The 14433-nt window shown below is 38.3% G+C and overlaps 2 protein-coding genes across 12 annotated transcripts in view; both read left to right on the plus strand.

The window, feature by feature from the left end:
- The window catches only part of LOC120729536 (receptor-type tyrosine-protein phosphatase eta-like), a 49177-nt gene extending 42839 nt beyond the window's left edge, over nt 1-6338 (plus strand). For 8 of the 11 annotated variants that reach the window (XM_040025199.1, XM_040025197.1, XM_040025203.1 and 5 more), the window contains 9 exons: nt 70-78; nt 184-271; nt 589-679; nt 953-1029; nt 1232-1366; nt 2728-2844; nt 4234-4394; nt 4518-4653; nt 4746-6338. In XM_040025199.1, coding sequence (XP_039881133.1) covers nt 70-78; nt 184-271; nt 589-679; nt 953-1029; nt 1232-1366; nt 2728-2844; nt 4234-4394; nt 4518-4653; nt 4746-4898 — 967 coding nt within the window. In that variant the 3' untranslated portion in view covers nt 4899-6338. Of the gene's footprint in view, nt 1-69; nt 79-183; nt 272-588; nt 680-952; nt 1030-1231; nt 1368-2727; nt 2845-4233; nt 4395-4517; nt 4654-4745 lie in introns of those variants that run through there. The other 3 variants (XM_040025201.1, XM_040025206.1, XM_040025207.1) reach the window with 3 other exon arrangements.
- Nucleotides 6339-9134: 2796 nt separating this feature from the next.
- The window catches only part of osbpl5 (oxysterol binding protein-like 5), a 45708-nt gene continuing 40409 nt past the window's right edge, over nt 9135-14433 (plus strand). Inside the window, exon 1 of the mRNA XM_040025210.1 lies at nt 9135-9334. The gene's annotated coding sequence lies outside the window, so the exon portion shown is untranslated. The remainder of the gene's footprint in view (nt 9335-14433) is intronic.

Here is a 14433-nt window from a genome sequence, read left to right on the forward strand (position 1 = left end):
ATGATATAGTTAGACAGCAATTGTTCCTCTAATTGCTACTTATTCTTCTTTTTTGCATTTTTTTTATAGAGCCAAAGTGTAAGTACAACATTTTTTAACTCTCAAAGCTTCAGCATATCTTCCAAATATTAATTCTTTCCTGAAAGCACCTTATCACTCTTGCCTAAACTTTGGTTTGAGCAGAAGTGTGGCCGTGAGTGTGGAGGACTTTGAGGCTTATTACAAGAAGCAGAGAGCAGACTCCAACTGTGGCTTTGCAGAAGAATTTGAGGTAAATCCCCAAAACTGAATATATTAACTGACTCTTGATTTGTAAATATACTTATTCATAGTAGAACATTTTTATTTTTATTTCTTATTTTAACAATTTGTGCTCCAAAAGCTTTTTGCTGCCTGAAAAGAGACATCATGAAAAGAGGTGCAACTGAAACAAAATCAAATGTAATTACTGTTACCAGAATGAGCCAAAATAATACTGAAATGTAATGCAAAGGGCAAAAAAAAAGAAAAACTACCCGGAAAAAGTTTCATTTGCTTCTCTGGTACTCCACATGTAGCCACCAACTTTTTTTTCTCTGTATTTTAAAGGACCTGAAGGTTGTTGGCACAGCTCAGTCAAAGTTACATGCACTGAATGTGGAGAACAAGCCTAAGAATCGCTACAACAATGTGCTTCCATGTGAGTCACTTTAACAAATCCATCTCTGCTGCTTTGACCATAACACCCTCACTCTTTAAACAGTATCATTGCCTGCCTTACAGCATCTGCTACCGTTTTAGTTTGTGCCTTGAACCAAAAAATAGCATGCATCTATTAATGCATAACAGTGTAGGAAAATAATTTCTAATACTTTTTTTTTAACAATAATAATTTTTAATTCCTTTCATGCTCATTACATTTCCCTTTAATTTCATCTCTTACATTTCATTTACCCTCTTGTTCACCTCCTAGATGACTCTTCTAGGGTGAAACTTTCCATTCTCCATGGAAGTCCGTCTGATGATTACATCAATGCTAACTACATGCCGGTGCGTACTGACACTTTTTGAGGCAGCTCTCTGCCACAGTCATTGCAGCATCAGCAAGCATCCTACTGAGCAATATAACTTTGCTTCTTGACATTGCCATTTGTTAAACGTTTCTGCCTTCATGTAAACTCTGCTTTGAAAAACGTCTCAGAAAAATCCAACTTGCTGTTTCATGTGGTTGAGCTCACATTTTATTTGGCAGGGTTACAACTCGAGGAAGGAGTTTATTGCAGCTCAAGGTCCTTTACCCACCACGGTCAACGATTTCTGGAGGATGATCTGGGAGAAGAATGTGCAGACTCTGGTCATGCTGACACGCTGTAATGAACAGGGACGAGTGAGTATTAACAAAAACACCACAACTAGCAGGACAAGCATGTTTACAGTAGGGATAGACTGATCCGATATTACGTGTCTGAATCGGTCCAATACTGACCTAAATTACTGTATCGAATAATGTAATCCGATCCCTTAAACTTCCTCTCCTGCTGCTACTTCAATCATCTGATCTTGGTGGATGTAAGCTGTAATTTAATGGCAGGTTTACATAACCCCACTCTATACACCTGTATGATATCAATGTGACCACAGTAATCCCACCCACTTGCTGCCCAAACTTTTTGTTTGCAATGGACAGCTAATCAGAAGAAAGTTGTCATAAAGGGAACGTGACCACGAAGGGACACCGTTTAAGACATGGGTAGTATCAACACCAGGTGTCAGATAAACGAGGGTTATTTTGATCATTCAGAATGAGTCTAATAGAAGCCAAGAATGAAACAATACAGCTGAGGAAAAAGTTAGAATCCCTGTGATCTATTCATATGTTTCCATCTATACCAGGGGTCGGCAACCTTTTTGATGATGAGTGCCGTCTAAAATGTCCTCAGAAGTCAATGTGCCATATGATTGCATTGGCAATAAATTTAATAACGCTCTATACAGTCATGTGATGTTCCCCTGTAGCTCTAGTAGGGCTGTGCGATATGACCAAAATCTCATATCCCGATATAATACATCTATCGTCCCGACTACGATATAAATCACAAAATTTTAACATTTTCTGTAAATTCTGTGAATCTCGGGCGACTTGCGTGAAGTGTTTACAGCTGGACGTCGTGTACCTGGAGTCGAGTGTTTTAACAGATGCATAAAACGACACATTTTTAGTCATAAGTTGTAATGGCTGCCGTTTTCTTTGTGAGTATTTATTACACGGCGTGCTGCGGTGAAAAGCCTGTTTTAAGGTTTATTTTTTAGCTTCTGACAGCTCTTTTTAGCTTCTCATCCGTAAACACTCTGCAAACTATTTCATGTGATTCGGTTTATTTTGAAAAGTCTCAACAGGATCTTGAGCTTTCTTGTGAAAGGTTTGTATGGAAAATAAACAAGCAGACACGCGATGGTTTTACCGTCGTTGTTGCTACGACAACGCGTAAAAACGTGCTCTTTTCCGTCTGTAGTGTGGTTATATTAAATATAAGAGAAAGAGAGAACTTGTATAGCCACTGCAGTGACACAAAACGTTGAAAAAATATTGCCTTAAACTTTTTATTTTGCAACACCACGAAATAAATGATAGCGTAAAATGAAACGATAGATGTTTTTACAGTGTTTTTTTTTTTATGTAAATGTTATTTTTACAATGTTTGCAGGGTTTTGTTTTTTTTTTTTAAAGCTAAAACATTTCCTTTCCAGGTAAAATGTGAGCAGTATTGGAGTTCTGGTACCAAGCGGTGTGACAACATCATTGTAAAAGCAACCTCTGAAATAACACTTGAGGACTGGACCCTCAGGGACTTTGACATTAAAAATGTGAGTGGTTTTCACATTGGTTTCAATATTGTTTTGTCTATATAGTGTCAGTGCTAAAGATAAATATACTACAATAATAGAAGAAAGCCCAACAATTACATGACCCCCTATCACCAAGCATTTGGTAACAATGGGAAGGAAGCATACTTCATACAGCATATATCCATATTTGTAAATTATTTTTGTAATAAATATTTATAATTTTTCAGAAGTATTTTTAGGAAAGGGAGAAACCTTTAGATTGGAAAACCCTATGGTCCCTGAATATTTAACATGATTTACAGTAGGCGTCCTGCAACCAAAATAGACTACCTATTAAACTTTCCAATGTCTTAACAAATCTATGGTAATAACAAGGTCAGTGTTGACTGAAGTTCTCTCTGTTTACATCTATATAACTAATACTTTGTATCTTTGATTGTCGTAAAAAGGCACTTTTGCTTTTGCTTTAAAACATAAATCCTTGCAACACATTTTTGTCATGTTGTCCAGTTACCGTTTGAGGTATGTGGTAGTGATGTATCAGTCGAGTATGAATCGGGTCTTAGAGCCGGCTCTTTGAAGTGAACGATGGGAGCCGGCTCCTTATCGCGAGCCGTGTTATTTATTTATTCATTTTTTTCCTTTCTCTTACCCTCCCTCTCTCTTACCGAGCCCTGCGAGGGACATGGGAGAAAAAAAATTAAGATGAAAAGGTCGGAGCACTTTTGCCAATATGTGATGTCTTGATAAACCGAGCAGATATTTGAAGTTTACACAACTACGTTCTTGCCTTATCTTAAGTTTATTTTGTGAGCCAGAAAGTAATATTAAAACTAAGTAGCTATCGCCATAGTTGGAAACTGGAATTGGCCCAGCCTATCCCATAATTCATAGCGCGGCCCAGCCAATTCCAGTTTCCAGCAATTGCGGCATCTTCTATATTTTATTGTGTTGTGGTTTGAAGTGTTTTGTGTTTTTTCACTTTAAATTTGTTGAAACAGAAAAAGCTGAAAATTTAAATAGTTAAAAGTTGAATTGTAAATAGTTGTTTTTTGTAATATGTTTTATATGTTTATATGTTTTCAATTTTTTTTTTTACATTTTATGTGAAGTGAATAAATAAAAGCATATTTATATAATAAACATGTATAAATAAATAAAAACACTATTTTTTACATTAGTAATTCATTTTGTGCATAACTTTATATTGTTATTGATAATAAATTAATTAAAGCAACAAAACAACCTAAAGAGCCGCTTGGGAGCCAAAAGAGCCAGCTGTTTGCAGTGGGCCGAGCTGAAAGAGCCAGTTCTCTAAAAAGAGCTGGAATTCCCATCACTAGTATGTGTTATTGTGTCTTGAGGATCTTCAGCTGTTTTGAGGTGCTTCGCTGTTTTGTCCTTCAGGTGAAAACAGCAGAAACCCGAGCAGTTCGTCACTTCCACTTCACAGCATGGCCAGATCACGGGGTACCAGAAACCACAGAGCTCCTCATCAGCTTCAGACATTTAGTCAGAGAGCACATGAACCAGTACTCAAAACACTCTCCCACAGTGGTCCACTGCAGGTTTGACAGAGCACACATGCAAATACACCCACAACTTTGTATTTATCCAGTGTGACCTGTTTTCAAATATATATATATATATATATATATATATATCTGTGTTTCTATGTTCTTTATGATTAGTGCTGGTGTGGGGCGCACAGGTACCTTTATAGCCATAGACAGACTGATTTTCCAGATTGAAAGAGAAAATACAGTGGATGTGTTCGGCATTGTTCATGATCTGCGCATGCACCGACCGCTTATGGTGCAGACAGAGGTAGGAATGTTCACATTCACTGTAGTGTGTTGTTTGACGTGATGAGTGATATGCCATATCTCAATGAACTTTTGCATTTGATATATGTGCAGGACCAGTATGTGTTCTTAAACCAGTGCGCTTTGGACATCATCCGGTCGAGAACGGGGACCAATGTGGATCTAATCTACCAAAACACCGCGGCAATCTATGAAAATATAGGCCCAAATAAGGGGGCTCCCAAAAACGGATACCACAACGCATAGGCCCAGAAGTCCATCAGTTCTTCCATCTCTCTTCACTTTTAGAAAGAAACTGAGCAAATATCTGTGAAGGAGAGGCTGTGAGCACATTTTCCTGGATTTATTTTTATACCTTTTAGGCTTTTGATAACAGTCATCTAGCTTCCTGGATTCAAACTCAGATTATTTGATATTTATTTGTTAAGATTTATGAATGTTGACAGTGGACGAAACTGTACGTAGAGCTGCAATAATGGATTATGTGTCTTGGACACTTTGCTATAATTGTATATTTTTGTATTGCTCAGATGTTTTATAAATGCTTCTTAATACTGTATATGACTCACTGATGATTAGATCTTTTTGCTCAGGTAGTGTGATGGATGCTGTACAGGTATTTTTGATCAGGAAAAACTTATAATAACCTTTGCCTTGTATAAAACAAATGCTGTTATGAAGACTGTGTGCCTTTTAAAGAGTTTTTTCCACCAGTTCACCAATAGGTGGCACTCTTATGTCTTCAAATGGAAAAGACAGACATCTGAAATTCAGCTGTCTGTTTGTGCATATTTTAAGCCAACATGAACTCTGCAATGTGTTTAAATGAAGGAGCCTTTTGCACATGTATGCACTGTATTGTGAATAATGCACTGGATGCATTTGTCTTCTACACTGTCTACTATGGAGATGTTTTTTTTCAGTAGCATTAATATTTTGGCCAGTGCTTTGTAGACTGTTCGGATTATTTCTTTATACATACAATACTTTTATTACAATTTTATTTTTGCAATTTTACTTGCCTCAATAAAAAGCTCAGGAACTCAATTAAACTAAACATGTTCCTAGCATCTATGGTGTTTGTACTTTGACGAACTTAGTCCATTTTTTTTCGTTATTTTCTACGTTGTGCATTCCTCAAGGAAACTGTAATGTTATGTCACTTCCTGCTACATATCCGATCCTTGTATGGAAATACTGTGATGTTAAAAGAGAGAAGTGCAGGCTTAAAGGGCAGGATTTTCCATGAGGCAGATACTTCACTTTTTTTAAAGATAATTCAATAAAAGAGTACGCCTGTAGATATTTTTTAAAACGTATTTTTATTTTATCATAGTGTATTTAAAGCTATTTTAAGCATTTGGGTTTTAAATGAAAAATATGTATAATAATTACTAAGGTTTTAGGATATTTTATATGATGCTTGATGGTACAATGTGAAAATATATATAGAAAAAGGCAAGGATTCAAATTTTGTATACATTTTAACCTGTCATATGAAATGGGATTATAAATTCTGGAAAATAGGGGCGTAATACTCCTCTTATTGTTTAAATCCCTCAGCTTCAATATGATTAAAGATTCATATGCTTGCTTTAATGTTACCTCTGGACAATTGTGAGTTTGGATCTATTTACAAAGCTCATCACTCAGAAAATAAACAAACTGCACACTGTGTCACAGCTACTGCAGCATGTCTGATAAACTCATTATGTATATAGTTTCCAAATTGTTTGAGTCAAATGGAAGGATCAAAAGGACCAACACAATACATGACTGCATGCTACAGAGCAGGATTGAGGTGTTACACCTTTGAATTATTCAATTTGAGGTTGCAGGTAGATAAGTGCACCCTCAACGGATGAATAAATAATACCATGTCTGTTTCTTACTTTGTAAGGAAAAAGCTTTTCACAAGGAGACTTTGCTCAGCACATCAGGCCTTCTGTTGCAAGACTTTGTACAGTATTGAGGTGGTTTAAAAGACCACTTTTTGTACACAGCATTGTTTTTCTACAAATGTAAGATTTTTTCAGCATGTCAGCTTAAATAGGCCTGCAGTTTCTCAGGCTTCTACTTTTTTCTCCCCCACTTCCCGACATAATTTCTGTCTCATGCCTCTCAGGTCCATAAGTTCGATTTTTAAAAAGTAGATCTGGCATTTGAATGCCCCATTTTGAACATAAATCCTGACCTGCAATTGGAAAATTAAAATAGAACAAAAGATAACTGGGTGATCCAAATTTAATAATGACCTCAAATGCTTATATGCCACAAATCCACCATAATGGATTACACTAGGATGTTTTTTCTAACCTTCTCTGAAATTGAATATAAAACAACAGCAAAGAGAAAATGAAATATTTGTAATCTGATCTAGGCAAAGGTACTAGACCACTCTTTTTCACTACAGTTTAAATATGGCCATTTCTATGTAAAGACCAGGGATTGGAGTTGGGTCCATATATATATTTGGACATAAGTTCTGCTTTTTGCCTGTTTACTAAGACATTTTCCGAATATAGTTAATGGACATGGACATAATGTGCAGACTCCCAGCTTTCATTTGAGGGTATCCACATTGATATTGGATGAAGGGTTTAGGAGTTAATTTGAGGTGTGGTGCTTGCATTTTGGAAGATTTTGCTGTGAACAGATAACGTGCAGTTAAAGGAGCTCTCCGTGCAGGTGAAACAAGCCATCCTTAAAATGCAAAAATAGAAAAGAAAAGAAAAACATCCAAGAAATATTATGAGTGGAAAAATGTAGAGTTTGGTACATTCTGAGAAAGAAAGGAAGCACTGGTGAACCAAGCAACACGAAAAGACCTGGATGTCTATGGAAGACAGCAGTGGTGGATGATGGCAAAATCATTTCCTTGGTCAAGAGAAATCCCTTCACAACCAAGTGGCCAATCAATATCCAAGTCTAACATAAAGAGAAGACTGCAAGAAAGTAAATCCAGAGTTCCACTGCAATTGCAAGCCACACATAAGTCTCAAGAATAGAAAGCCTAGGTTGGACTAGGCTAGATTTGCAGAGGCAGTGCGAGGGCTTGGGTGTGCACGGCTGCCAGTGGCACTGGGACGCTAGTGTTCATTGATGATGTGACACAGGACAGAAGCAGCTGAATGAATTCTGAGGTGTTCAGAGACATGCTGTCTGTTCAAATCCAGTTAAATGCAATCAGATTGATTCGGTGGTGTTTCATAATGCAGATGGACAATGACCCAAAACATACAGCAACCCAGGAGTTTGCTAAAGCAAAGAAGTGGAATATTCATGAATGGCCAAGTCAGTCATCTGATCTTAACCCAATTGAGCATGCATTTCACTTGTTGAAGACTAAACGTCAGACAGAAAGGCCCACAAACAAAAACCAGCTGAAAGCTGCAGCAGTAAAGGCCTGGCAGAGCATTAAAAAGGAGGAAACCCAGCATCTGGTGATTTCCATGAGTTCAAGACTTCAGGCTGTCAATACCAGCGAAGGGCTTTCGAGTATTAGAAATGAAATTTTTATTCTTAGTCTTTTAATTTCTCGATTTACTTTTGAAAACCCTAAAACTAAGGGATTGCGTTAAAAAAATTCCTCACACTTTTATGCAATGTTTTTATTCAACCCAAAAAATTAAAGTTGAAAGTCTGCACTTAAGGTGCATTTGAGTTGTTTCATTTGAATTTCATTCTGGGAAATCTGTCCAAATATATATGGACCTAACTGTATGTGCAAATATGAATTATACATTTATAATAAAAAAAATTGTGTGAAAATGTTTGCTCTTATAATTTTTCTGCCAAGCTATATGAACACTTCACTGAGTCTGAGAGTCTTTATCTTTACTATCTACATTTATCTAATATGAATATTTAATGCTAAAATTCTCTCTGCAACATCTTGATGAACTGAGACTCTAGATTTGAGATCGAACCAGATTAGCATGTATAGATCTTATACTTTATTTTTTCTAATTTCATTTAGATTTTTATTTATAAAAAATATGCCCAATATGTGATCTGGATGAACTTCAAATGCCCACCTCTGGGACATGAAATTAGCTACACATCAACCCCGCAAAAGTAAAAGTCTTCATCTGTCATTTTATTACAACAAAATGACATACACTGGCAGGGAACAGTGTGCTGCCTAAAGAGTATCTGATATTGCATGTAAACTTATTTTATGATTGTACATTTTTATTTTCTACATGGAGTATGTTTACATTATGTAATACACTTCATTAAAAACTCACATTGCGTAATACATAATGTATATGTCAGTAGGAAATTCCCACTTATGAAGTTTTGTTTGTCCGTTTTGACTGGTCCCAGTTTGTGTACAAGCGTTTTCGACAATAGTAAATGTAAGCAGACGTGAAACTGAATCTGAAGCGGAAATGTGTGCCGGTGTTTATCTTGTAGGTCACATGCAGCTGGTGTTGTACGCTGCTACGGCCACAGGTGGCGCCATAGCTCCCTGTGTGTGACGGGCAGCAGATGATCCAGTCCACTCCGCACTCTCCATGTTGAGAGGAACCGAGCAACTTGTTCTCCAACCGTCCGTCACAGCCCACCTACTGCCCCCCTAAACCACCCAGCTGTCTCCATACAGCACCGTGCTATGACGCTGGACTGGAAAAGAAGCTTAGGAGCAAGTGCATGACCGTTTCCCTGATCGACAAAGAGTGAGTTTCTGTTACTACAGCACACCGCTAAGCACAACTTGCTATTTTTAGTCAACGTTACTTGTATCTATACAACTAACCCATGTTTTATGAGCTAACTGCTAGTTAGCTCTGATAGCGCTGAATAACAAAATGAGGGAAAAAATTGCGCGTTTCGTGGCATCCACGCTGTAATTTTAGTCTTCTCATCGTCGCAGCATATGAAGGAATTCGTTCAGTGGTTATAGTAACGTCATTCTGAGTGTTTGGTTTGCCGTCTCGTTGGGTAGCAGCTAACCTTACTAGCTTGTTGCCTCAAGTAAACCCCTCATCGCCACGTTAGCGGAGCAGCCCGTGCCCCATGCGGCTGCAGCTTTGCTGTCACTCGTTTGCATAGCAACCACGATCCCCGCCGATGCCCAGGATGGCTGCAACAAGCGAGTGCACGTACCTGTATGTGCTGCTTTTATGTTAAATCAGTTACAGTGTTGCGTTCACTTGCTTTTGTTACAAACTGTAAATAAATGAAAAATGCATGTTATTGTGCTGTTAAGCACATGTGGCGGAGGATCATAGGAGTATTAACTGTAGTCATTAATCAAGCAGTCTGTAAAGTCTCTGTATCATCTATGTCCCACGTGGGATGCGACGTTTTGCTTTGACTTTACTGCAGAGTGCAGATAATTCAAAGCAGAGCGACGAGGCTGGCAGACATTTAAATGTCAAATATGTGCAGGACAGTCCAAGACCTCGCCAGCGTTGGCCGGCTGCACTGTTGCAAGTGTGATACCAAACGTGTAACCTTTTTCATGGGTTCACCAGGAACACATTGTAAAAGCCAGGTAGGGTTTTCTGCGAAGAACGCTTTGAAACTCACCTTAAATGTTTTTTTTTGATCTAACGACACACGCCTAATAGGACCATATTAATTTGACAAGAAATTAAATGCTGTGATTGCCAAATTCGGGGTTGATAATAACAGATGTTTAGGTGCCCTACTTTCTGCAAGTTTAAAAAGTAATCCCAAGCAAAGCTGATAAAAAGCAACAGATAAATATTGGCCACTTACATTAGAAAATGCCATCTTGTTTTCAGAAATCTATAAACAGGTGATTATCAGTATATGCACGAGAGCTTCCTTCATTGGTGCCAGTCTACATTCATTGACAAGTCAGATGCTGCAGCGCAGAAATGCCAAAACAGAGTGTTTTTTGGGGTCACTCAGAAACACAGACTTCATTACATAGCTTGTTTGTTTACAAGACCACGCTGAGAACGTTGCCAGCGCCGTCATGTAGTTCTCATTAAATTGTCTGAAGTGTCTGAAAGGAGTTCCTCCCACAGCAATAACAATAAAAAGTAATTAAAAAGATCCACATCGGCATTTGTGCACATGTTAGGGGTTTGTGAAAAAAGTGCAGCTTAAGAAACAGAAGATCATCAGTTTCTTCAAGCTTTTTAAAAAAATAAGTGCGGGTCAAACGATACTCGTGGCATTTGATCTGGATGAGATGATGACTAACTGTGGAGGCTTTTCACTGCCACTTTGTCTCATCCATCTTTAATTGTGTGGTATTATGTCGAGTCTGGCTTTGCTTGTGATGAGAATAACACTGGAGTGCTGGAGTGCACTTTAGTTAATAGTTAAAGGGTTTAGTGGAATGTTTCACCCTTGGTTGAAGTTAAAATAGATAATATGTGGGAAACTGCTGCAGAGCTTGACGAAGAGGCAGTTTTAAAGTGTGTCACTTGTTCACATTCTCTACTTCTTTATTTGCTTTGTTGCTTCAGCCTTTCTGGGTCTGCACATTCACTGGACTCAGTCTTTTAAAGAGGGTTATATGGAATGATAAACATCTAACGTGCACTGTCGTCATTCACCATCAGACAAAAAATTGATCTGATATTGAATTACTGCAGAATGTCCTACTATGAGTGGTGGAAATAGCTGAGATAGGACCATGGCAAGCATGAGAAGGTCATTAGTATTACGTGGGCAGTGGAATTAGGTCATGAAATCATTACTAACAGAGACCACGTCTTGTTGCATATCTGATTTAAATAGAGTCTAACACCGCTCATCAGATTGACGCTTAATACAATTTTTTCCGCTTTAGAAAAACAAAAATCACATTTGCTTTTCTGCGCTGATCTGTTGACACCCAAAGCCTTGACACGTCATGTGACAGTCTACCTTCCTCTAATCAGGTGGTGATATTTAATGGTGTTGGGCCCTAAGCCTATCAACTAGAACTGTGGCTTTGCTCTGTTGTGAAACACAAATGGGGGAGAGAGTGGCAGTGAAAGAAGGAAAGAGTAAAGAGCCGTTTGAGTCATTTTCTGTGGGTGGATAGTCCTGCTTTTTATCAGTGCTTTTTCTAGCAGGAAGACACAGCAACAGATGTCCCAACTTCCATGCTGTACTGTGAAGGATATGCAGAAAATACCACATCTCACTGCATCCTGTAGATCAGTCTCCACAGGAGAAGCCAGCTAGGCGTTGATGACGGGTGCTAGGTCCTCTCCGTCTTCCAGTCTAAATGCTAATCGCTGCTTTATTTGTTTTTATTTGGAAATCAGATATTTTCTCTGATCCTGATTGTCTCTGTGTATCTGAATGGCAGTTTTCCAAAACACACTCTTCCCTTTAAAATGCTACTTTGAATCTGGCTGGTCTTCAAAGTGGAATTGTCCTATTCCAAGGCTGATAAGTGGCTCAGTGCTGTTTCCAGTTCCTCTGAGATTTAAATGCTTTCCCCGACATCTACTGGGGGAATCTAGGCTAATACTGCTCCATACTGAATTTTCCTCTCTGCCCCTAGAGAGCGAACGCACTTTTAGTAGCCCATATTGTTCCAAGATTCTCTTCCCCTGCAGAATTTTTCATCACAAGTTACTTTACAGATGCTAGCTGACATTTATGTTTTAAAACAGGCCATTTTTGTCACAGAATGTCACTTTTTCCAAGAAGAAAAAGTATTTATGTGAGCACAGAAAAACACAAAAATGTTTAATGTCTTCTTATTCCCTCATGGGTAACGCTTTTATCCAGATGCACACATTGTTTGCTCAGATATTATTATGTAAAAGTCAGTGGGACTTCTGTTATAAATTTGTAATTTGTAAATGTTTGCAGTTATGGTTTTATTTCCTCTAATATTAACACTGAGTAAAACACCCTACAGGTCTGGAAACAATGGCATTTTGTGTTGATCTGAAATCAACCCTGCAGAGTGAGGCAAAGGCTTGTGAAACCACGATCATGACGTTTAAATGTGGAACTGAAAACTAGATTCTTCTCTTTTTTGATGAATTGTGTATCAAACAGTGCATTCCAATTATTTTGCTATATGATTTAACAACCGACAGCCAGGATTTTAAAACTCTGGGCTCTCTCCATGTTTCCTGCTTGATTTATCCAACACACACACACACACACACACACACACACACACACACACACACACACACACACACACACACACACACACACACACACAAAGAAATAAAGCATTTGAGACTGACCTCCTGACCCTTAGAAAGTGACTTCTTACTTTGTTCCAAGGAAACTGACCAACAGGTGTCTGTATTTAGAGCAGGTTTGACACCATACATCCACCACTCAGCTTTCTACAGACTGCCAACGAGTATTCTCGCAGTAGCTAGTGCCTCTGCAATCAATATCCACCTCTCTATAGGTTACTACATGGAGTTGGTGGTTGTGTAAATGCTGACAGCTTTGGTTAGGGCCCAGTGTGTTGTGTGGATATTGTGGGTGTAAAACTTGATTTATTTAAAACAAGTGTCCATTATAGATGCTGTTGTGTTTTGTTGACATGGAATACATTCACTGTTTTGTTATTAAATAATAAGCAGCCATATGGATTAAGCTACTGCTATCCAGACTTTCCGCTCATAATGTTTTTGTTTGATTTTGTGAATGAGCTACATTAACTATGATGCAATATCCTTTTAAAAGTCTCCATTTGTTTTACGGCTGTTTCTGAGTGGCAGGGCTCGGAAGGAGATTTTGTTCCGTTATTGAAAATGATTGGCACTGTGCGCTGCCCATGTCAGACGCTGATAATCTGTAGTTTTCTGGGATAAGCTGAAGCATCTGTGTCGAGTTTACTGCAGGGCCGTTGTAGATTTCGGACATACTTTTAACACAGCATTTTTTTTTTTCTTTTTACAAATGAGGTGTTGCTGAGAGGCTTGGTTACGTCATCAGTTTGCCAAATTCCACTTTATAGGGTTATCACAATCCTCTGTGCTGGCAGGATGATATTGGTGTTGAATTTTTGCCTGATGTTTTCATGACATGCGTTTTATTGGTGCCAGACAAATCCATTAATAGCTGTTAATGTAATTCTACAGCTTTGCCTTAGGGATCAGTAGTGTTAGCGTTCTGTCTGTTACTATGTCGTCTGTTTTCCTAATGAAGTAGTTAACAGGGGGAAAGTGGCTCTGTTACACTAAATGGAAACTTGTGACATCCATCTGTAGATAAACATGCCAAGTCACTCCAACAAAACAAGCATTGCCTTCACCTTTCAAAGTAACATTGGGTCCGAGACGATGGGTGATTTCCATGACACGGGACCATCATCTGACTTCAGTCTTAAAGTGACACTACACTACACTGGGGTGAATGTCTTAACATTCACCCCACTTTTAGGAGAGATTGCTTTAAAAGCTATTGATCACGAATAGTATGATTTATGCCATTACAGTGGTTTCCAACAGTGATTGAGTGTCACGCAGGGAAAAAAAATCTATGCTGTTCATAGGAGGTTGTTGAATCACTGCTGCAGCTTTTATCTGTGCTGCCTTACGCCCTGCAGTGTTTATGTGACTCTGCTTCTAGCATTCCTCTCTGCTTCCGCTTTTCTGTCCTTATGTAAACAAATCTTGCTCTCATCTTTTTGTTGAAGGCACAGAGATTAAATTGATAAATGCTCCCATCTAACTCTTAAAAAAAAAAAAAAAGAAGCTAAAAAACCTAAACCTTAAAACAGGCTTTTCCCTGCAGCACGCTGTGTAATAAATACTCTCAAAGAAAATTACGGCAGTTTCAACTTATGTCTAAACATGTATAGTTTCATGCATCTGTCAAAACA

This window comes from Simochromis diagramma, unplaced genomic scaffold, assembly GCF_900408965.1.
Source record: "Simochromis diagramma unplaced genomic scaffold, fSimDia1.1 OVJJ01000293.1, whole genome shotgun sequence".
NCBI classification, from domain to species: domain Eukaryota; kingdom Metazoa; phylum Chordata; class Actinopteri; order Cichliformes; family Cichlidae; genus Simochromis; species Simochromis diagramma.